We start from the raw sequence: 22956 nt of genomic DNA on the forward strand, positions 1-22956 counted from the left end.
TTAGTGGGCCTTAGCTCAGACCCCCCCTCCTTAGTGGGCTTCCTCTGTTCATACTTTGTCTCCCACCTCCCTACTTCCCTTAGTCCTCCTCCCCTCTCCCAAACTGTTAAGTTCTGCCACATAATAAATGCTCAGTACGTGAGGAATGAAGCATTTTTCCTTGAGAGGACATGTGACAAAACCAAGAGATCTTCTCTTACTAAGAACTAAAAGATCCATGTCATCTGATGTTAAGCAGACACATTCTCTTATTGGGATCAGTGGGAAAGGAGGAAATTGTAGGGAAGATTCTTAATCATAATACTGACAATAATGACCCCTGGCAGCATGTGCTGTCTTATGCTTTTCAGAGCTAACATTTAATCCTTCCAATTCCCCCGTAAAATGTATAATGCAGATGAGAGGTCGTCACTTTCGAGGGGATTGAGACACATGAAGGGTCGTCACATGAGGGGCTCTGAGCCTAGAGCGCAGGTGGCCAGCTCCCAGTGGAGGCAGAGGCAGAGGCTCTGGCTTACCATTTCGGTCCCGGCAACTCAGCGTGTAGAAGGTTTCTTTCCGCAGGATGATCTCCTGCGCTATGATGCCATAGCTGTACACATCTCCTTTCTGAGAGATGTTGGCTTGGCGGAGGTGCTCCGGAGCTGTCCACAAGTCTGTACATTCAGACATGGAGATTGCAAAGCTGAGGTAAGTCAGTGGCCCACAGATCTCTAACTGGCTTTTGTTTAAGTCCCTGCACTATCTACCCTGAATGTGGGTGACCTTGAATTGATATGGTTCTAAACTTTTCAGGAGTTTATGCTGGTGATCCAGGGTAGAACATACACTTACCTTTAAAGCTGACTATGAAATTCTAGGATAGGGGTTAGGCCATCTGGCAATATGTTATCTAAAATGGCTAGGATCCTAGTCCTGAAAAACCTCAAGATCTACCTAGAGCAGGGCTTGGTGCCTAGTAAGTGCTAAGTAAATACAGATTGAATGAACACAGTAGAGTATGAGAGGTTGAGGAATTTAATATCTTATGGGACCTATGAAAACCTTTATAAATAAATATATCTCAATACATATTTTCCTTATTATAATTTTTTATTTCATATATATTTAAAATATACTATGTCTATTTACTAAAAGAAGATAAAGTCAGCACATTTAAACAAAGGACTATCGTTGATATTTTTTAAGCGTATCATACTGGCAGCCTCACAGTCAGCTAGTGCCCACAGGGGTGTTTTCTTTTGTTTTCACACTATTCTTTTTAAAAAATGCACATTAATTTACGAATTTACATGTATTTCACACCTGTTTCCACTGCTCCTTAATGCTTTATATCTAGTCTATTTCACATAAGTGCAAAGCTCCTATGTCCTCTGTTTAGCTTCTAGAGACACTTGGGGTTTAGAATGCTCTTGCATATCTTATTTGGCAGTTAACAGGGGCATACAATTAATTTCTCTTTGGAAATTTTTCAGTATCACCTAGCTACTTGCTAAACTTTTTGAGATTTCCATCTTCAGCAGTTTCAGTGAAAAAAAATGTACAGATTCATGTAGTTAGGTACAACGGTATATTTTTGATGAGATACATTTTCTTCATCTGGTTCTCCATCCAAATGTACTTTGCCTTTTCGAATTTACATCTCATGAATTTTTGTGATTTGCGATTCCATACAATTGATCCTAAAGCTCTGGAGTTGTAAAAAATGTCGGTAAATCTATGATGCTAGATAGGTAGGTTTAACTGAGTGATACTCAAGAAGATAGAATTTGATCTGTGATTTATCTGGTTTGTATTAGTAGTGAGTCATCGATGAAGGAGATTTGTTCCATTAGGTCATGAAGCACTCTTGGCACACAGTAGGTCTTCAACAGTAACTTACTGGATTGAGTCCAATATCATATTCTCCTTGGCTTGACTACAGATGTAGAGGGAGAATTGTAGTTTTATTAAGAAAAACTAAAGGATTGTAAAAAATAGAATTAGAATACATTAGGTTATTAAGTATGAAATGTTCAATTTCCTTAAGTACAAAGTTTGACAGTTGATATCTCTGACATTTCACTTTGATGCGTCTTGTTTTATTTTTTTGTGCAGGTACATCTCAGTCTTTCAAACACATGCTTCGGCTTGTGATTATCTGTCATATTTTTGTTTTAAAGCAATTTTTGTGAAACCACAGATAAGTCAAAATTTTGTGTTATTTCCAAACACGAGTTCTGGCATGGAACCGGTGCACCGCACACCTCAAAATATCCATGAAGAGCTTGGGAAGGATGTGGGTAATAAACACACAGTACATCAATGGTTTGAGATGTTCTTTTCTTGTGATTTTAATCTTGAAAATAAGCCACACAGGTGACCGAGGTGGATAAACTGTAGTGGAAGCAAATCCATTTCAACCTATGGTTGAACTAGCAGCAAAGTCTGACGTTACTATTCCAACAAAACTGGACTATTTAAAACAAAATCAGTAAGGTAAAGAAGCTGGGTAGATGGGTTCCCCATGAATTAAATGAGCACCATCAGAATTGTTTTGAAGCTTGCCTTTCTTTGCTGTCACGACATAAAGATGAACTATTTCTACACTGTATAGTTATCTGTGATGAAAAATGGATTCTTTTTGACAATCACAAGCATTTGGCACAGTGGCTGGACAACGATGGAGTATCAAAACAGTCCAAAACTGAATATTCATCAAAAAAAGGAAATGATGTCTGTTTGGTGGTCCAGAGCTGGCACCATTCACTACAGCTTCATGAAACTCGGTCAGTTGATTACAGTGGATGTTTACTGCAACCACTTGGATAAAATGATCAGGATGCTTATGATTTGGCAGCTGAGACTGGTCAATAGAGACAGGCCAATCTTCTTGTAAGACAATGCTGGATTATGTGTCACACAAACAACACTGCTCAAACTACAGAAGCTCATTTGGAAACTCTGTCGTATACCGTATTCATGAGACCTTGCACTATATACCACTTTGCCCAGGCTTTGGACCGTTTCTTGTTATGAAAAATATTCAGTTCTCAACAAACACCTTTTGTGATTTTCCACTCACTTTTCAGACTAAGTTTTTGGATCTAGTCAGCATTCTCTAGTTAGCATTCTCAGGCACCTAAATACTCAGGCAGATAAATACTAATTATCTGAAGCTGTTGAGGCTGTTTCATTGTGAGTTATAATAAAGAATAGGATAAACACTCAACATGAAAAGCTCTTTATGTTTTACAAATAACTTTTCTTTTTCTTTTTGAGACAGAGTCTCAGTCTGTTGCTCTGGGTAAAGTGCTGTGGCTTCATAACTCACAGCAACCTCCAACTCTTGGGTTCAAGCAATCCTCTTGCCTCAGTTTTTCTATTTTTAGTAGACAAGGTTTTGCTTTTGCTCGGGCTGGTCTTGAACTCATGAGCTCAAGTAATTTGCCTGCCTTGGCCTCCCAGAGTGCTAGGATTATAGACATGAGCCACAGCACCTGGCTATCACTTTTTTTTATGTTATCTCTTTTGGACCCTCACCACAATCCTGAAAGAGATAAGTAAGAATATATTTTACTGATAAGAATTTTTTTTTATTGTTTCTTATTACCACAGACGAATGATATGTAGTGTTGGAAATGGTTCTTCTTGCTTTGTATTTTATTTTCTTGGGCAAATCTGAGCCTCAATTCTGTCTTCTATAAAAGGGTTAGACCAGATAATGTCGAATATTTCTTCCTGTATTTATTTTCACTCAGTTCTGCTTCCATAAGCCAGTAAGTTATTTGTGATTTCTCAGTGATATCAAGGGACACAGAAGTTAATCCGCAAGGGACATTTGTTTAATTGAGAAGCACCTGTTCACTGTCAAGTATGAGGTGCTGTTGCCTCTCGCAGCCCCAAGTGTTTATCTTCTGATAAATGTCACCATTTCTGAGTAGTCTACATGGGTTTGAGAGAAAAATTTTTTTTTCTTTTCTTTTTATTTTGAGACAGAGTCCCATTCTGTCACCCTCAGTAGAATGCTGTGACATCATAGCTCAAAGCAACCTCCAACTCTTTGGCTTAAGTGATTCTCTTGCCTCATCCTCCCAAGTAGCTGGCACTACAGGCTCCCACCACAACATCCAGCTATTTTTTGTTGCAGTTGCCACTGCTGTTTTAGCTGGCCAGGGCCGGCATCAAACTCACCACCCTAGTATATGGTGCCAGCGCCCTGCCCATTGAGTCACAGGCACTGCCCAGAAAATGAGAAAATATTTTAAAAACCCAAAAAACTAAATGGGAAGCTAGTAAAAATTTCATTTATTACAGACCTTTCTTGGGAGGTAAAATGGAATTGCATCCAAAATCCGTGATCTTCACCACCATTCTGTTGTCTACCACACAGTTGGTGGACTTCAGACGACCATGGACTTCAGTCTTACTGGAGTGCAGATATGACATCCCCTGTGATGAAATGTGACACACTTTAGCAGTTGTTTGGTTATTTAAAATTAAGAAATGACCTTTTGAAATCATTTCACCATAGAGACAGTCACAACATCAGTTGTTAAATTTAACAACGTTAATTGTACTTTTTTTTTTTTGAGACAGAGCCTCAAGCTCTCACCCTGGGTAGGATGTCATCGCATCACAGCTCACAGCAACCTCCAACTCCTGGGCTCAAGCGAGTCTCCTGCCTCCGCCTCCCAAGTAGCTGGGACCACAGGCGCCCGCCACAACGCCCGGCTATTTTTTGGTTGCAGCCGTCATTGTTGTTTGGCGGGTCCAGGCTGGGGATTCGAACCCGCCACCTTAGGTGTATGTGGCTGGCGCCTTAGCCGGTTGAGCTATAGGCACCGAGCTGAGTTAATTGTACTTTAAAAATATTCTTAACGCCCTAATACTTGCCTACTCACTATATCTAGTTTTGAAGTCTATTTAAGTGACATAGTAAAAAGGCAATTGTTTAAAAACTCTTGATTTAGTGGTTGTATATAATATGAGGCAAGCATTGATTTTTTTTTATAGTCTGCTTACCGTTTATTTTGTCTGTGACCTTCTACTGCCTCAATTTTAAACTATGAATAATAAGGTTTTATCTTTATGAAGGGAGGGGCTAGGTTAGATTTTTATTTCAAAAATGGGATCGGTTTCATCCTAATTTAAAATATTAAGCAAATGTTTTTCGTTTTTAAAAGTGAAGTGTGTAGGTGGCTGGTCTGCTTCCCCCTGGTGGTTAGAGGTGTCATAGCAGAAAGTGGTTTTCAGCTTGGATCACAAGACTCAAATGTGTGTGGCAAATTGATAATCATTAACGTGTTTTTTGTACTGATTCTAAGCCTCTGTGACTTTCAGGTGATTTATGAATGCATCATACAGATCACTCTCATGACAAGATTTCCATCATAATTGAAAAACCCCAGTTTTTCTTCTGTTTTCATGCTTGGGCATATACATGTCCAAATTTATTAGTGCTTTGTGTAAGATAATTGCCTGTACTTAACATTTTCTCCAATAAAGCTGAGAATTCAGTTGTCTTCCCTGCAGTTTTGTATGTTTATGATTTCTGGAAAATTTATGAAAATGCATTCCCTATACCCAAATACAAACAATATAATGATAATAATAATAGCTAATACATATTAAACCAGGCCTTGTAGTAAGCACATGCATTATTTCATAAAACCCTCACAACAACCCTGTAACATAGCTACTGTTATTATTACTTCACAGATGAAGCAACAAATACACAGAAATTGAATAAGGTGGTAGGATTATTTTCCTATATTTAACTGTTATCAATTTGTGTGTGTGTGTGTGTGTGTGTGTGTGGGTCTCTTACCTTAGCAATGTCATACAAGACAGAGATCTTAAACTCCCAATCCATGAATGTACCATCAGGGTAGGAAATTGTGTCATTTAAAACTTCCTGAATGGGAGGGGGAAACAAGAAAGAAGATGAATTATTCAAAGGAAGGATATTGTGGGGAAACTATTATGAGCCAAACAATGACCTTCGGATCATGAGGTCTTAGGATCAGAAACCAACTGATACGCCATTGTCCAGTCTTCATGAACACCTGTTCTTTTCTTCTCTACATGAGAAGCATTGAGCGGTTTTCACCAGGAGGATGTGAGCAGGAGATACCCATAGAATCCTGAATCCTACTTCTTCCAAAGGGCAGGGTGAGCAGCTCCCATCTGGAGAGTGGGCTAGAGAGCCTGATTGACAAGTGACTGCACTTTGTGTTCTGTCTTATCTAAATTGGACTATTGTTTTTGGTTTGTTTTGAGACAGGATCTTGCTCTGTCTCCTGAGCAGGAGTACAGTGGCTCACTGCAACCTCAAACTCCTATGCTCAAGTGATCCTCCTGACTCAGCCTCCCAAGTAGCTGGAACTACATGTGCCACAATGCCTAGCTAATTTTTCTATGTTTTGGTAGACATGAGGTTTCTCCATGTTGCTCAGGGTGATCTTGACTGCCTGGCCTCAAGTGATCCTCCTGTCTTGGCCTCCCAAAGTGCTAGGATTACAGGCATGAGCCATCATGTCCAGGCTGGACTCCTGTTTTTCAACCAGGAATTGATACTACTGGTATTGGAAAATTCCTTCATCAGGTTTATGTTTTTACTCGCATCATCAATTGCATCCAGAAGTATAATTGCTTTTATTTTATTTTTGTTTATATTTACTAAGTCCCTCTGTCAATAAGAGAGAAATCTTAAATTTTTGTGGATTGCATGACCTGGAATTCTGAAGCCACTATTTCAACATGATGATGGTTCTATCAGGGTACAGAATTTTAAGTATTGTAATAAATAACTTTTCTTCCTCTAAACAAGGCTCTTACTGATAACCTAACAATAGTTTCTTATTTTAGGAGAAAGCCCAATTTGACCTTAAGTTTTAAGTCAGGCAGCATAGCAAGAGTTTCCAAGGAAGGGTCTAAAGTCATTAATTATTTCAGATAAAGCTGGCTGGGCCGTGGCACTAGAACAAGTTAAAGGAGGGTAGTTGTGAACACACAGATTCTAATTCTTTCTTTCTACCCTTTCTGTTCCTTTCTCTCCCCATCTCTTCTCATCTGCTACATTATAAAAATTGATTATAAAATGAATATATGTTTATTATAGAAAATGTTTAAAAAATTACAAAATACAAAAAATAAAAGCACCACTAATTGAACCACCTAATCTATTCTTTTTTTGGTATTTCTTTTTAGTCTTCTTTAATGTGTATATATACATATGTGATATATATATACGCATACACATATATATAAAAATATATGTAATTGGGATCATAACTCATAATCAAAATTATATGCTATTTTCTGAGCAAGTTTAAAAGGTTGCCTACTTAGTTTTCTTTTTAGAAAAGTTATTGAGTGTTACCTCTAGAGCAAGCACTGTGTTTGGTGCTGAGATTACAATGAGACCTCTGATACAGTTCACAGTCTGGAGGAGACAACTGACATTTGTAAATAATTGGACCAATAAGTATAAAATTATAATTGTGCTAAGTACTATGAAAGGAGCCTAAAATCTGGAGACTTGTTATTAAGGTCAAACATGGCTTTCTTCAAAAAGCGACGATTGAGCTGAGGTCAAATCAAGTAGGGAAGCAAGGGTTCTGGGGAGAGGGGACTGCATGGGAAGGGAGAATGAATAAAGTGCTTATGCACTTTGAAGTGAGAGGATGGCTTAAGGCCAGGAGTTTGAGACTGGTCTGGGCAACATAGCAAGACTCCATCTCAAAAAAAAAAAAGAAATCAGTCAGGCCTGGTAGTGCACACCTGCAGTCTCAGCCACTTGAAAAGCTGAAGGCAGGAAGATTGCTTCAGGCCAGAGGTTCACAGCTGCAGGGAGCTAGGATTATTCCACTGCACTCCAGTTTTGGTGCCACTAAAAGAATTTAAAAATTTAGGAACAAAAGAAAAATTAGAAGGTCCTATTATCTCAGCACTATTAATTAAATTACCTTCTTTAATCACACTTGTTATACACTTGGCATAAATCATCTGTTTATTCATGAGCTATCACTATACCACTCTGATAATATTATAATAACTTTCTGGCAAGTAATCTCTCACTTTTTTTCAAAAATATTTTGATTATCATTGGTCCTTTGTATTTTGTTTCTGATGATATTTGTTAATTTTTTAAAAAGGTCTTTGGCCTTTGCTTGGAAGTCAACTGCTTTGAGAAGAATTTATACCTTTTCAGTATGAATTATGGTTACTGGTGTGCTGGTAAACTGGCTCTCGACAGCCCTGATTTATAGTATGATTGCTGACTACCATGGTGAAATAGTCCCTCCCTCGATAGCCAGAAACTACCAAGAGTTTAAGACTCACTAACTTGCAAATTCCTACGTACTTAAGGATCAGGTCTGAGTTAGTACTAGGCAGCTCCAGCACACCAATACAATCTAGGAACTTGACATTAAGTTCTCTTTAGTTAAGACTTGATGTCTTAGAAAATTTTCAATGTTGTTAGCTGAATCTTCACATTTCATGTTATTTGGAAATAAATATTTTTGTTATTATTAAGAAAGGGATACTTTGAGCTGTGTGCTCTTTCTGGTATACTGTAAAGCCTCTGTGTGTTGACCACCCATGGGACTTTAACAAATGGGCAACATACAGAGTGGTCAACATAAGGAAGTAGGCTGGCTGTACTGATACGTACGTGTGGTGCATGTCCAGTCTATAAAAATTAGGTCAACTTAAGGAGGTGGTCAACGTAGGGAGGTGCCCAACTATGGAAGTTCTATGTTTATGATATATATTACATATGTAAATTATTTTCTATGTACTTATTTTATATCTAGTCATCATACAAAATTCCTAGAATTTTTTTTATTTGGATATTTTCCATTCCCTATGCCAGGAGTCCTCAAACTTTTTAAACAGGGGGCCAGTTCACTGTCCCTCAGACCATTGGAGGGCTGGACTGCAGGCCCCAGGATGAGTCAGCTGCTAAGCAGGACAGGCAGCTTTGGCAAAAACACCTGGCAGACCGGATAAATGTCCTCGGCGGGCTGCGTGTGGCCCATGGGCCATAGTTCGAGGGCGCGGGCTCTATACAAATAAAAAGTCATCTACAATATAATCTGCAAATTGAAAAAAGACCGGTTGCTTTTGTGAAAGTTGTGAAAATCAAAATGAGCCAACTAATGTTAAAACACTGACCAGTGGATCTGGAAAAGGTCATCAAAAGAGGGTTCTGGTGCTCGTGTGCCTGATAAAACCTTTCATGAAAGACTCCAAAACCTACAACCTTGCACAAAGGCCATTGCAAACTTGCACACACACAGAAAAAAATACTTTTGCAAGGATATCTGCCCAGCCTCTGACTGTCCAGCCTTAGACTGATATCACTGATATCACTGTTAATTATTAGTCTTCATAACAAAACAGTTACTTGTTATAATTGTTATTGGTAAATAATCTCGTCATTTTTTCCTTTAAACACCCTTGCCTTCCTTTCTCTCCCTGAATACACACGTAATTTACTGTGACATGTCTATTCCCATTACAATGCTCTATTCTCAGTTGTTTATAAATATCTTTTAGATAAATATCTCTCAGTTATTTAGGTTGACGCTCTCTGACAATTGTATATCCTATTTCTGTTTTATGCATTAGTGCTTTGGTTAGAACTTTCAGAATGTTAACCAATAAGTTGTACAGAGGGGAGATAGGGAAGGCTTGCATTAAGAAGGATGAGGTTAGTTTTTGGTTTATGATAGATCATCTTTGCCATTTTGAAGTATTGTTTGAGTCTTAACTTTACTAAAAGTGCTTGTTATGGGGGAGCCTAAGGTGATTTTTAAAATGAGGTCTGAGAATTCTCTGATACGTGTCATACTTTAATGACTGTTTTCGTTCTTGAGAAAAGGTTAAGAATACTAACCCTGGTGTCCTCTGAGTGATGGCTTCACAGCCTCTTTTCTTCGTCTGATGTCACATTCCCTGTCACGTCTTAAATAGCATCTTCACCCCCTACCTTCTCTTCCGAGCACCTGTCAGATCTTATATTTTGTTCATTGTCTCTTTTTCCTTTGAAAATGTAAACCCTGTGATAAGTTCTGCTCATTAAATATATTTTTAACATTTAGTCATGCCTGGCATATATGCTTAATAAATATTTATTGCATGAGTCGATCCATTGTTCTAAACGAGATTAGCCAAGGTTGTATATTTATAACATGGGAAGTGTATCGTCTTTAATCTGTCTAGGGAGATACTTTCTCATCCCTACAAAAGTAGGTTGTGATGGGATTTGCTATGGACTGAAGCCTAAGGAGATTACCACGGGGAGGGACCGAAAGGTTTGCCTTGGTGCCGGCTTTGCTTTCACATTGATCATTAGAGGAGTGCTCTTTCCCGTAGAAGCTTCTTTTGTTAACTTGCTCCAAGCCTAAGTAGCCATGTTAGAAGGGTGCCCACTAGATGCTTAAAGTTTCCTGCCTTTGGCAGAGAGTTAAAATAGTCAAAAACACTATAGGTATGAATCTAATTGTTGACTGAATATTTGTAGGGAATGAAAAACCACATGAAGCTCTTTGACTAGCTTCTGTTAATTGGTATTCTAAAATTTCTGTCCTGGCGCGGCACCCGTACTCAGTGGTTAGGATGCCAGCCACATATACCAGGGCTGGCAGTTTTGAACCTGGCCTGGGCCTGCTAAACAACAATAACAACTACAACAAAAAATAGCCGGGAGTTGTGGTGGGCACCCGTAGTCCCAGCTACTTGGGAGGCTGAGGCAACAGAATAGCTTAAACCTAAAAGTTGGAGGTTGCTGTGAGCTGTGATGCCATAGCACTCTACTGAGGGTGACAAAGTGAGACTCTGTCTCAAAATAAATAAAATAAAATAAAATAAAATTTCTGTCCTATTGAAAGTAAATGAATCAGAGTACAATATGGAATTTGAATTCCAGAGTACAGTATAGAATAAATATTTCCCATATGTGGAAAATATTTCTAATTTTGAAATACTTGACACAGTTGTTATTAGAAATCCATGTTTATTTTATCAGCATCAATTAAAATAATCCCTTTGGCATCAATTAAAATGATATAATCTTTGTCCTATGACTTTTTGATATAGTGAATTTTAATAATATTTTTACACTCATAGAATTAACCATATACTTTTTGTATACAACTGGCTTAGCATTTCTAATATTTTATTTATATTTTTCTATTTATATTCATAACTATAGATAGCTTTTAATCAGATTTTAGTATCAATCTTATGCTAAGCTTATAAAGTGATTTTGGAGTACATTCATGTTTTTATTTAACTTTAGAATAGTTTTTATATAGACAATGAGAATTATTCACGGTGATTTAAAAGAATTAAGCTATAATTTGGTATTTTCTATATGGAAATCATAATTTCTTCTGTTGTTCTTGGTGAAATTTTATGATATAATAAGAAATATATTTGAGGCCTAACATGGTGGCTCACGCCTGTAATCCCAGCACTCTGGGAGACTGAGCCAGATGGAATGACTGCACTCACAGGTTAGAGATCAGCCTGAGCAAGAGCGAGACCCCATCTCTAAAAATAGCTGGGTGTTGTGGCGGGTATCTGTAGTCCCAGCTACTCGGGAGGGTTAGGCAAGAGAATTGCTTGAGCCCAAGAGTTTGAGGTTTCCATGAGCCACTATGCCACAGCACTCTACTGGGGACAACAAAGTGAGACTCTGTCTCAAAAAAAAGAAAAAGAAAAAGAAAAAAGAAATATATTTGGTCTTCATCCCTGGTTCCTGGCAAAGAGCTCTTAAAATTCTTATGGTTTCATGAGAGGTAAGAGTGAGAAAAGCTCTTTTGATATTCGTAATAAGTCCCTTTTAAACTTGCCTGAGTTATGCTAGAAGAGTAACCATTGGTAGATCTCCACATAGAATGGGTACTGGCTGCCAGAGCAACCAACCATATAATTAATGGGTGGAAATATTCGTTGTATCTTTTTTCCACATCCAGGGAGAGGAAAGGGGCTGGGATCAAGTCAGTCACCAACAGCCTATTATTTCATCAATCATGTCTAAATAACAGAACTGCCATGAAACACCCTAAACAGAGGGGTTCAAAGAGTTTCCAGGTTGGTGAACACATCCTCAGGCCAATGGGACGGTACACCTGAACTCCAGATGGACAGAAGCTTCTGTAGGTCACACCTGAACTCCAGACAGACAGAAGCTCCTGCAGGTGGGACTCTTTGGATCTCACCTTGTGTATCTCTTCATCTGACTGCTCATATGCGTCCTTTACAGTATCTTTTATAATAAACTGGTAATAGTAAGTGAATAGTTTTCCCTGGGTTCTGTGAGTCATTCTACCCAATTATCAAACCCAAGGTCAGGGTCAAGTTCTATTATTTAGATATGATTGATTAAATCATTGACCTTTGGTGAATGACTCAATCTCAGCCCCTTTCCTCATTCCTCATTTATAGCTGGTTGGTCAAAGGCCTGGGACATGAGATTAGTTCTGAGGTGGGGGCAGTCTTGTGGGATCAAACCCTTAACTTGTATAGTCAGATGCTAACTCTGAGTAGTTAGTGTTAAAATTGAGTTAAATGCCCACTAGTATCCAGAGAATTGGAGAGCTGGTTGTTGGTATAGAAAACCCCCCACATATAGGGTGTCCAAAATGTGACTGAACCTAATTCAGAATTTATGCTTTTTGAGTCAAAATTTAAATATCATATTGTAACAGTCATGAAGTATTCTTTCACAATTAAAAATACTTTTTCACTGTTTTTTCATCCCTAATTTTGTGTATTTGCATGTTTGTTTTAAAAGATATAACTATGCTGGGTGCAGTGGCTCATGCCTATAATCCTAGCACTTTGAGAAGCCAAGGAGGGAGGATCATTTGAGCACAGGACTTGACCAGCCTGATCAACACAGTGAGACCTTGTCTCTACAAATAAACAAATAATAATAATAATAAAGTCACGGGGCATGAAGTCTCATACCTCCTATAGTCTTAGGCACTTGGGAGGCTGAGGTGGGAATATGTTGCCTGAGCCCAAGAGTTTGAGTTTGATTGTGCCACTGCACTCCAGCCTGGGCAACAAAGCTAGATCCTATCTCTCTCTCTCTATATATATACCTACATCTACATCTATATAACTAGAAGTAAGAGGCTTGTGTGTTTTAAAAGGTTTTTAACTTATGAATAGATTTTAAAACTCTATCCTATTTTTGAATTTATTTTATAATGATTGATATTTAAAAATTTGCTTATGTCATAGTTATTCTTCTAAATTTTGCATTAAGTACTTTATTATTTTTTAAGAAACAGTAGTACAAAGAGATTTAGGGTTATGATTTTTTTCCTTTGGGAATAGATTTGAATTTATACCACACATTTTGAAAGCTAGTGTTCTTGCCTTTCTTAAATGAAAGCTTATTTAAAAACTAAAGATGTCCAAGTTATTAGTTTTAACAAATAATTATTTTCAAATTGTATTGAATATAAATATTTGGACAGAAGCTGCCAAAGCTCCTGCTGCTACCCGTCTTAGGATTTCAGCTTTGTTATGGGGGAGGGCATGAGCTTATTAAGAAGTATTGGGTCTGTGGGGACCACACCTATGAAGCATATTGCAAGGGTACAAGTCAAATCTGTCAAGTGTAGAATATAAATGTCTTAACACAATAATCAATTAAATGAGGCAAAAGCTATGTTGATTGGTTTGATGTAACCATGTCAGATTGTATAAAAAAATCAACACATTGTACCCTACATATACATACATGTATTCATGATCTATGTATAATATACTTAAAAAAAAAAAAAAAAGAAGAAGAAGAAGTACTGGGTCTGAATGTAGTCCAAAGTCTGGGTGACACACACCTTGGTCAAGTGATTCTCTGGTCTCAGCCTCCCGAGTAGGTGGGGCTACGGGCACCTGCCACAACAACGTCCAGCTATTTTTAGAGACAGTGTCTTACTCTTGATCAGGCTGGTCTCGAACTCCTGAGCTCAAGTAATCCACACATGTTGGCCTCCCAATTGCTAGGATTACAGGCACAAGCCACCACAATGGGCCCGGACTTAAAGAATTATAATAAATCACATGGCCAGTCTATCCAAAAGTATCTGAAGGGCTCAACGTCCTCACAAGCACATGCTCAAGGTGAAGGGCAAATATTTTAATGCTCTTTGAGGCCATCATCCAAGATTCCTTCTTCTTCTTTCTCTTTCCCATTCCAGTCCTATTTCTGCTTAACACTTGACTTTGTGATTTTTGTATATGAGCTATACTGGCCCTTCTGCACAATGTGATGATTTGATATTCCTAGCTTAATGCTTGGTTCTTCTGAGGAACTTGACTCAGTCCTCTGTGTACTTTTGACTTGCTCAGCCAGAATACCTAACCTTGCTTGGCAACTCCTGGTCTCTTCATTTCCTCCCAAGAAAAATTAGTGTAGAAACTTAGATAGTAACTGAACCAGAACTTAGGAACAATTCTTCCAATGCTTATTTGGTGCTAGCATGCCACCCATTCATTCCTCTTTTATACAAGAGCAAGTTATTTAAGTAAAACAAAATGTATTTTGGAGGTAATCACTTACTTTTCCACTTCTGTTCTCTATTTCTTTCCTTTCAAATCTGTTATCCTTTTCTGAATATCTGTTGGCTTGTTTGTAAAGATAGAACAGAAGTGATTGATAAAAATCCCAGGGATCTTGTTTGGAAAGTATGTGGGCCCACTAATTTTTCTTTATAATTCTCTAATATTATTTTACTGGGTAAATATTTCAAAAGATCTGCTGCATATTTTTTAATATGATTGACTATTTAGGAAATAGGAAATGACCATGGTTTCTTACCCGCAGTGACCCCCTCTCGCAATATTCAATCACCCCAAAGATCATGGTGTCAAGCTTCACTGTGCCGTAGAACTTGGTCAGGTTGTAATAGTCAATCTGAAGTAACTAGGAGAACATGTTTGTTTACAAAGCAAATCAGCCAGAAAGGGGTATCAGAATAAAAATTCATATGCCAATGAAATGTATTTTGTCTTAGATTTTTAAAAAGATATGGATTTTTAAAAAGATATAATACCCAGTTCTTACTGCACATTACATCTTACCCAACAATCTTGGCATGGGAAATGGAATACAAACTTTGAATACTTTCAGATTGTAGGTAACACTATTAGATTTCCAAAATATTTTACACAATCAGCTGTTACTCTTCAATGTCTCTTGATAGAATTTTCAACAAGAAGCACAGTCATCCATTTCTCAGCTTATGGGCTTCTCTGTCACCATTCACAAAAGCACCTACTCCCCCTGGACCTCAGTGTTTAGGAAAAATGAAGTAAGGTATTTCTCAAGGGTTTGAAGGAAAGGATACATACCTTGTTCAATTCAATCTTCTGTTTCTCAGTGAAATTACCATCATTGTGCTTGAGATCTTTGAGGATCACTCGCTGCAAAGATCAATTGTATCAAGGAGATACTGTTATAGTCTAATTCCTTGTGTCCATATTACAACACTTTGTTTCTGTGTCCCGTTGGACTGTAAGCTCTTAAAAGTAATAACAGTATTTGACTGATGTTTATACCCCTGCTGACCAGTACCTGGGATACAGTAGGCTCAGGTTTGAATGTTTCTTCAAGAACGACTAAATGAAATAAATGAAAGAAAGGAAGGAAGGACACCCTCTCCTATATGAGACTGCTGTATTTCTTAGCAAGGAGCCAAAACAGAACAGCAGTGTCTTCCTGACTGCTCTGAATCTCTTTTATATTTCTTGTTCTTTCCCGTACTCCACCTTCCTGCCCCCTGAAATTTGTCCTTCCATTTCCCCAGGACCGTGAGCTATGTAACCGTTGAAGCACAGCCCTGCACAGCCCTGTGACGCTCCAAGAATAGCCCCTTGGAGTAATCTGGGCACCCCCACTGTGAGGGTATTGACTTTAGGAACTGGGGCAATGAGGGGTCACTAGGCCCAAAACATACCACAATTGAGAGGTCAGAGAAAGGGGAAAGGTCACCTTTTTGTCATATTTGCATTGTCGTAGTCTCTGGATTGTATCTCGTCTCTTGTCATCATCGATCTATACAACAAAAGGCAAATTTTGCCTAAGTTTCATATATTGGCCCATCTACTTATTGGTCCATCTACAACAAAGGCTGAGCGGCTCTTCCAGGTAGGCTGTGTGTATCATTTTGCTCAGCAGCTCGTGGGACAGGCTCCATGAAAACCTGTTCTATCCAGTAAAGAACTGAGGTTTGAGTAGTTTATGACCAAAGTCATATGAAAAGTATAGGAAGTACAGAAAAACTCAAATGAACTCATTTGAGAACCCATTTGTAGAACCCATTTCTACATCCCTTCCATGACAAATTCTCAATATGTCCATTTCTCTTCCGGGTCAGAGGTAAGGAATGAGAACAGTCCACATCTCAGCCTCCCTTGAAGTGCTCATTGGCTCAAATAGCTGACATTTGGGATAATGAAGAATCAAGGGACAGGCAGGAAACCGAAAATTAGAAAATATCTATGTCTTGGATTCTTGAGCAAGCAATCCCTACTTGGCACATTTCTTGCTATGCTGCCAAAGTGCTGTCAAAACCTGGCGAGTTGCACCGTTACCTTCCAACAGGTAAGCGAGGCTTTACCTTCAGGCTAATGTGATTGGTCTCATTGGTCTCCAGAGGAAAGATATTTTCGGGAGGGATGTGGGACCATTTTTTCTGACGGAGTTCATTATCTCTTTTATATTTTCTGTGGAAAAACAATAGAACTAGTTAATAGGTCTTTATTAGTGCCCATACCATTCTGCTTCTGAACGCTGAGAGAAATTTAGAACGCTGGTGTTCTTAGGTAGATGTGAGGGAAGGCAGCCCAGTGATGGAACTTCCCAGTTCTCTAAACCCTCAGGAGCTGGCCAGGAGGGGACCTGCAAGGACTTTGGAGGGGGGTCATATGCTTTCTATGCTTTTCTTTCCATTTTCCCAGGTACTTCATTAAGGCAGTCAGTCTTTCACCATAATGAGGGGTAGGAACTGATGACATAGAAATCTTGAAGACAGAAATAGCAAAAAAATAATTAAACTGGATAACCTTCAGAGGCAAATATATTCATTTTTAAACCACCAGAGAATACACCAGACTTCCTAAATTAGTCAGTTCCTCTTATGCATCTGTGCCTTAAAAAATGTTTTTTTTAAAAAGAAAAAGTACAGAAAGAATTTAACAACATGTATCCCAACATACAAAATGTTAAAATTTTGTACTTGTTTCTTTCAGATATTATAGTTGAAGCAGAATCCTGGGATTGTAGGGGCCAGACACATTCAAGTTTGCAGATATTGCCAAATTGCTTTCTACAGTGGTGGGATCAATTTATCTTCCTATCTTAAGAATTCCTGGTTTCTTTATGCCTGGCAACATTTGGTATTGTTAATGTTTATCTTGTTTACCTTTATGACGGACACGAAATGGAGTTTCATTGTTGCTTTACTTTGCATTTTCTTGATTACCAGAGAAATTTATCATTTAAAATAAGTTCTAGCTATTTTAGAGAATATATAGAATCATAGAATTATACAGAATTGTCTATTCAAAATTTTGTCCATTTTTCCAGTTGCATAATTGTTTTTCTCAACCTTACTAACTTACATGAGTTCTTTACATATTCTGAAACACAAATCCTTCATCCTTTTGTATTGCAAATACCTTCTCCTAGGTCACTGCTTCTTTTAACTTTGTCATATGGAAAATTTTTATTTCTTATGGCCGCATTTATACATTTTTTTTTTTTTTTTTAATACAGAGCCTCAAGCTGTCCCCCTGGGTAGAGTGCCATGGCATTACAGCTCACAGCAACCTCCAAGTCCTGGGCTCAAGCGAGTCTCCTGCCTCCGCCTCCCAAGTAGCTGGGACCACAGGCGCCCACCACAACGCCCGGCTATTTTTTGGTTGCAGCCGTCATTGTTGTTTTGGCGGTCCGGGCTGGGGATTCGAACCCGCCACCTTAGGTGTACGTGGCTGGCGCCTTAGCCGGTTGAGCTATAGGCGCCGAGCCTATACATGTTTTCTTCTATGACTTTATCTTGATTAAGAAGTACATTTTTAACCTGAGCTCATACAGTTATTTTCTATTAATTTCTTCTAAGTTTTGAAGTATGATTTTTATACTGTGCTCTTTACTATTTAAAAATTCATGTGGAATGGACTGTCTTTGTGTGTTGTTTCAGGTAAGGGGTAAATTTTATTTTTTACATGTGGAAAGCCTACTATTCCAATATTATTTAGTAGCTGACTTATGATGTTATCTCTGGCATATTCCAAGTTCTGTACTTGCTTGTGTCTGATTCTGGAGTGGATATTTTTTTCCACTGACCTGTTTGTCCCTGAGTTTGCCTTGGCTTTTTGGCCACTTACCCTCTTCATGTCATTCAGAATGCCTTTCTTAATATCTCCTAAGCAGAAATGATTATTCTATTTTTATCTTTCCATCTAACATTGAGTATTCTTCTATTAAATACATGTAGAACAGCATATTATTGACCAATTACTGCGATCCTAAGACCTGAAGTCAAGTAGGATGAATATCAAGACCTTGGAAGTTCGTTCCCAGGTTCTCATCTCTGTGCCCCAGCAAATCCTTGGGTCTCAATAGAACCAACTGTTTCTTATATTGAATAAGGGGGTTCCAAAAAGTGTTTGCTACTTGTCTGGCATAGACTGTATAATAGAAAACTATGTAGGTATCATTTGTCTGCCAGTGACACTCATGAACATGTCATTGCTCTGGCCATTAGGAAGCCCCATCTCTGCCTTCCAAGCTCAGAGACAACAGGAAATACCTGTTACTATCCTTCATCTTGTGATTCACCCCCCTTTGCACTTGGTTTCTTTGGGAAATTTTGGGTTCTGCTCACTCTTAACTAAATGGTCACCGTCCACTGCAGACTATCTCCTATATTTCTGAGAAACACAGTTATAGGAAATAAGATCTGCTGTCAGATTAAAGAAAATAGTCTACTTCCTTCCCTGGAGAAAGTGTCAGTGGGCATGTGGCAGGCTGGGCACTCAGATTATGACACTCAGACCAAAGTGTGACACACACAGAAAATCGTTGTCTGGTTTAGTTGGAAAATGTGAGTGATCCTGATAATATATTAGGTATAGAAAGTTCTGTGTTTTACACATACAGATTAGGAAGAAGTGTGGTATTTATTCACTCATTTATACATTTAATACATATTTCTGAGTACATACTCTGTCTCTGGCTAGATACTTGATATACCCAAGTCAAGTAGAAAAATCGTGGAACTGATGGTCAAGAGTTCTACCCACTACCCGGTGATATGATTCTAGACAAGCCATTTGGCTTCCTGGATCCTCTTTCTCCCATTTTAAAATAGGAGAGTTGGAATAGATTATTTCCAAAAACCTCTTCTACTCAAAATATCATGTAATATAATGATTTTTGAAATCTCCCATGATATACCAGTACAAAAGTACAAATAACTATTTTCATTTATAGAATGCCTATTATATGGTAGTCTTTGCACATGTCCCATTTCTAAACTCTAAAAACAGCCGAGATGAAAAACTTGGTTAAATAACTTGTTTAAGTTGATAAGTAGCATGCAGAAGACTGTAGAATTGCAGAACTGGGATTTGATTTCAGGGACCTCTGACTCTAAGCCCTAATCTGTCCTCTTAATGCTATTCTGCCCTCGATATAGTTTCAATGCAGAAAGCTTCATTATCTTAGATCAGTGTAGAGACTTCTTTGCGCACATGCATTATCATCAACAGACGCCAGGCATCTCCCCACTCCCCCCTTACTCTCTAGGTAATGAGCACAAGCAGAAGACAGGGGTACCTGAGCACCAGGAGGGCAATGAGCAGGAGCAGTATCAGAACTCCAGCGAGGGTGAACACTGCAATCAGCAGGACCTGAGGGCCTGTGGAGGGCAACACAGTGCACGATGCATTAGTAGGGACCTTTGACAAGATAGCAAAAGCATTTCCAAGATTCCAGTTCTATAATGTAATTGGGGGGCGGGAGAGAAAGGGAGAACCTTTTATAAAACATTTATCTTCTATTAATCTCTTCATTGATAATATAGGTCCTGTGTCGCCAGTCTATGAAGAAAACTCTCTGGAATGTGCCCAAGGAAAGTAGTTTATTTTAATGTCTATTATCCTTGTGCCTATACATCTCTTTTTTTCTAATAGAAATGACCAAATGTTACAAGAATATAAAAGCACACAGATAATTTTGGTGATAGAAGTCTACCTGGTGTCCTTGAAACCAACATGCCTAAGGAGGCTTCACAGAGGAAGAAAGAGACAACTATGTCAAACACAGAGCACACAGAATAAAGGTCAGACGGTGTAGATGGTTAAATGGCAGTGCTGCATGCTGGTTGTTTCCCAGGTCTCCTAGTTGTTCAGGGAAGTCAATGAAGAATGCGGTTTTATTTATTAGAACCCAAGTGTGTGGGTGGAGTTGTGTATGTCCAGTAAGTGAGAGACTCTCAGGAGAGCAAGTGAGATCCAAGAACAGGATCCAACTTAGGGAAGTACGGATGTGGAGGCTGAGTATGCAAAGGAATATGCCTGGATTGAGAAGGACAGCTACAGTCATAAAATTGTACAAGAGAGTCGGGGTTCATACCTGCCTCCACAAGTCCCCATTAGGAAAGGAAATTAGTGGGTTCAAGAGGAAAATATGAAATGGGTTCCAAGCAATAGACAGAAGCCAGGAAGTAAGAGCAGTAGGGTGAAGAAGACATGATGCTTCTTACAGCAAGGGAAAAAACCCACCCAGTCAGAAAATCTAGGGGGAAATGTTCAAGGAAGACTTAGCCCGAAAATGAAACAAAGTCAAACGTGATCTGATGTTGAGAACTGGGCCTTAAAAGAAAGAAGAGTGAATCCATTTTCTTTTGAGTAGTACAAAAGGGAGAGATTAGAGCCAAATAGAAAGAAATGTTTTCCCAGTGTACTAGTTAGCTCTGTATAAACAATATTTACACCACTGTAATAACAATAATGTTTACTAGTTTTCCACTTATAGACTCAACTTACAGGTACAGCATAGAGGTTTTTTGGTTTCTTTTTTTTTTGCAACAGTGTCTCACTTTGTCATCCTTGGTAGAGTGCTGTAGTGTCACAGCTCACAGCAACCTCAAACTCTTCGGTTCAAGTGATTCTCTTGCCTTAGCCTCCTGAGTAGCTGGGACTACAGGCGCTGGCCACACTGCTTGACTATTTTTGGAGATGGAGTCTCTCCATTGCTCAGGCTGGTCTTGAACTCCTGAGCTCAAGCAATCCACCCATCTCAGCCTCCCAGAATGCTTGGATTACTGGCATGAGCCACTGCACCTGGGCTTTCAATACTTATTTGTTTACATTTATTTATTTATTTATTTAAGACAGAGTTTCACTATGTTGCCCTCGGTAGAGTTCCCCAGCATCATAGCTTACAGCAACCTACAATTTCTAGGCTTAAGTGATCTTCTTGTCTCAGCCTCCCAGGTAGCTAGGACTACAGGTGCCCACCACAATGCCCAGCTAGCTTCCTTAGAGACAGGGTCTTATTCTTGGTAACTCCTGACCTCTAGCAATCCACCTGCCTCAGCATCCCAGAGGGCTGGGATTACAGGCGTGAGCCACCATGTCCGGCCCATGGATGATTTTACATGGTTACTAAATAAGTATTACCAACTCTGACAAATTAAACAAAAATACAGGAGAATTTAGGAGATGGAAAAGAGAAGGAATGACTGGGGAACATCTTCATTTTACAACGTGGGGAAGTGAGACATTTTACACACAGTTGATGGACCAACAGTAGAAGCTCATGCATATTAATTAAAATGAAAAAGTCATCCAATAAATATACTGACAAAAAAAGGATATAACTCTATTAGGAAGAACTGAGAAATAAAGAAGGCTAATGGAGATGAATTAAATCTTCATTTATCTTATGTAAAAATAGAAAGATAACACCTAAAGCTTATAAATAAAAAACCCAGCACATATCACTTAGACATATGGAAAGAACTAAAAGCAGAAGTGACTGAGAGGCCTGGGATGCTCTGAGGTGGGACCAGGTACATTTGCTTTTCATCATGAACATTTCTATTGTTGGATTTTAAAATTATGAGGATGGTGCCTCTGAAAAGGAAATACCGAGACCTTTACGTGAAAATAGTACACCACGCCTTGATACCATATTCTCTGTCATGGCATCATAAACTCCTTGGGGACATGGTCCCTTTCCTACGTGATCATCCTTGTACCTTTAGCAGCCAGCACAAGACCTGGTACATAGTAAAGTATCGATCAGTAAAAAGAGGCTGAACTGGGTGGTGCCCATAGCTCAGTGGGTAGGGCGCCGGCCACATAAACAGAGGCTGGCGGGTTTCAACCTGGTCTGGGCCAGCTAAAAAAATCAATAATGCAAAACAAACAAACAAACAAAAAAAATAGTCAGGCATTGTGGCGGGGAACCTGTAGTCTCAGCTACTTGGAAGTCTGAGGTGGGAGAATCACTTAAGCCCAAGAGTTTGAGGTTGCTGTGAGCTGTGATGCCACAGCACTCTATCCAGAGTAACAGCTTGAGAGTTCTGTCTCAAAAGAATAAAAAAGAAGAAAAGAAAGGAAAAAAGAAAGAAAGAAGCTGAATGAAAAGAATAATGGAATAAAAATTTACCCATGTTCATCTTACTATCTGAGAAGAGGCAAGGAAAAAGTGTCCAACATTAAATACATGAAGAAATCCGTAAGAACTCTTATGCCATTAAATTTATCTCACGTGTCACAGGCATTTTTAAACTGTTTTTGTTTCATCATACTGTGTCCTTCTAACTGTTTTTTTTTTTTTTTTCCTGAAGTAGAGAAGTTAGCTTGGGGTTAATACTGCAGGGTTGAACTTGAAGGGGATATGCTTTGCTATGTGACTTTGCAGGGTTGAAC

General features: G+C 38.7%; 1 protein-coding gene across 1 annotated transcript in view; it reads right to left on the minus strand.

Annotated features, from left to right (window-relative positions):
* The window catches only part of GUCY2C (guanylate cyclase 2C), an 82336-nt gene that overhangs the window by 28041 nt on the left and 31339 nt on the right, over positions 1 to 22956 (minus strand). Inside the window, exons 10-17 of the mRNA XM_023517909.1 lie at positions 19853 to 19934; positions 16632 to 16737; positions 16004 to 16066; positions 15364 to 15435; positions 14831 to 14935; positions 5810 to 5896; positions 4299 to 4431; positions 519 to 656 (exon numbers count right to left, since the gene is read on the minus strand). Coding sequence (XP_023373677.1) covers positions 519 to 656; positions 4299 to 4431; positions 5810 to 5896; positions 14831 to 14935; positions 15364 to 15435; positions 16004 to 16066; positions 16632 to 16737; positions 19853 to 19934 — 786 coding nt within the window. The remainder of the gene's footprint in view (positions 1 to 518; positions 657 to 4298; positions 4432 to 5809; positions 5897 to 14830; positions 14936 to 15363; positions 15436 to 16003; positions 16067 to 16631; positions 16738 to 19852; positions 19935 to 22956) is intronic.

This window comes from Otolemur garnettii, unplaced genomic scaffold, assembly GCF_000181295.1.
Source record: "Otolemur garnettii isolate 467f Iridium unplaced genomic scaffold, OtoGar3 scaffold00124, whole genome shotgun sequence".
NCBI lineage: Eukaryota > Metazoa > Chordata > Mammalia > Primates > Galagidae > Otolemur > Otolemur garnettii.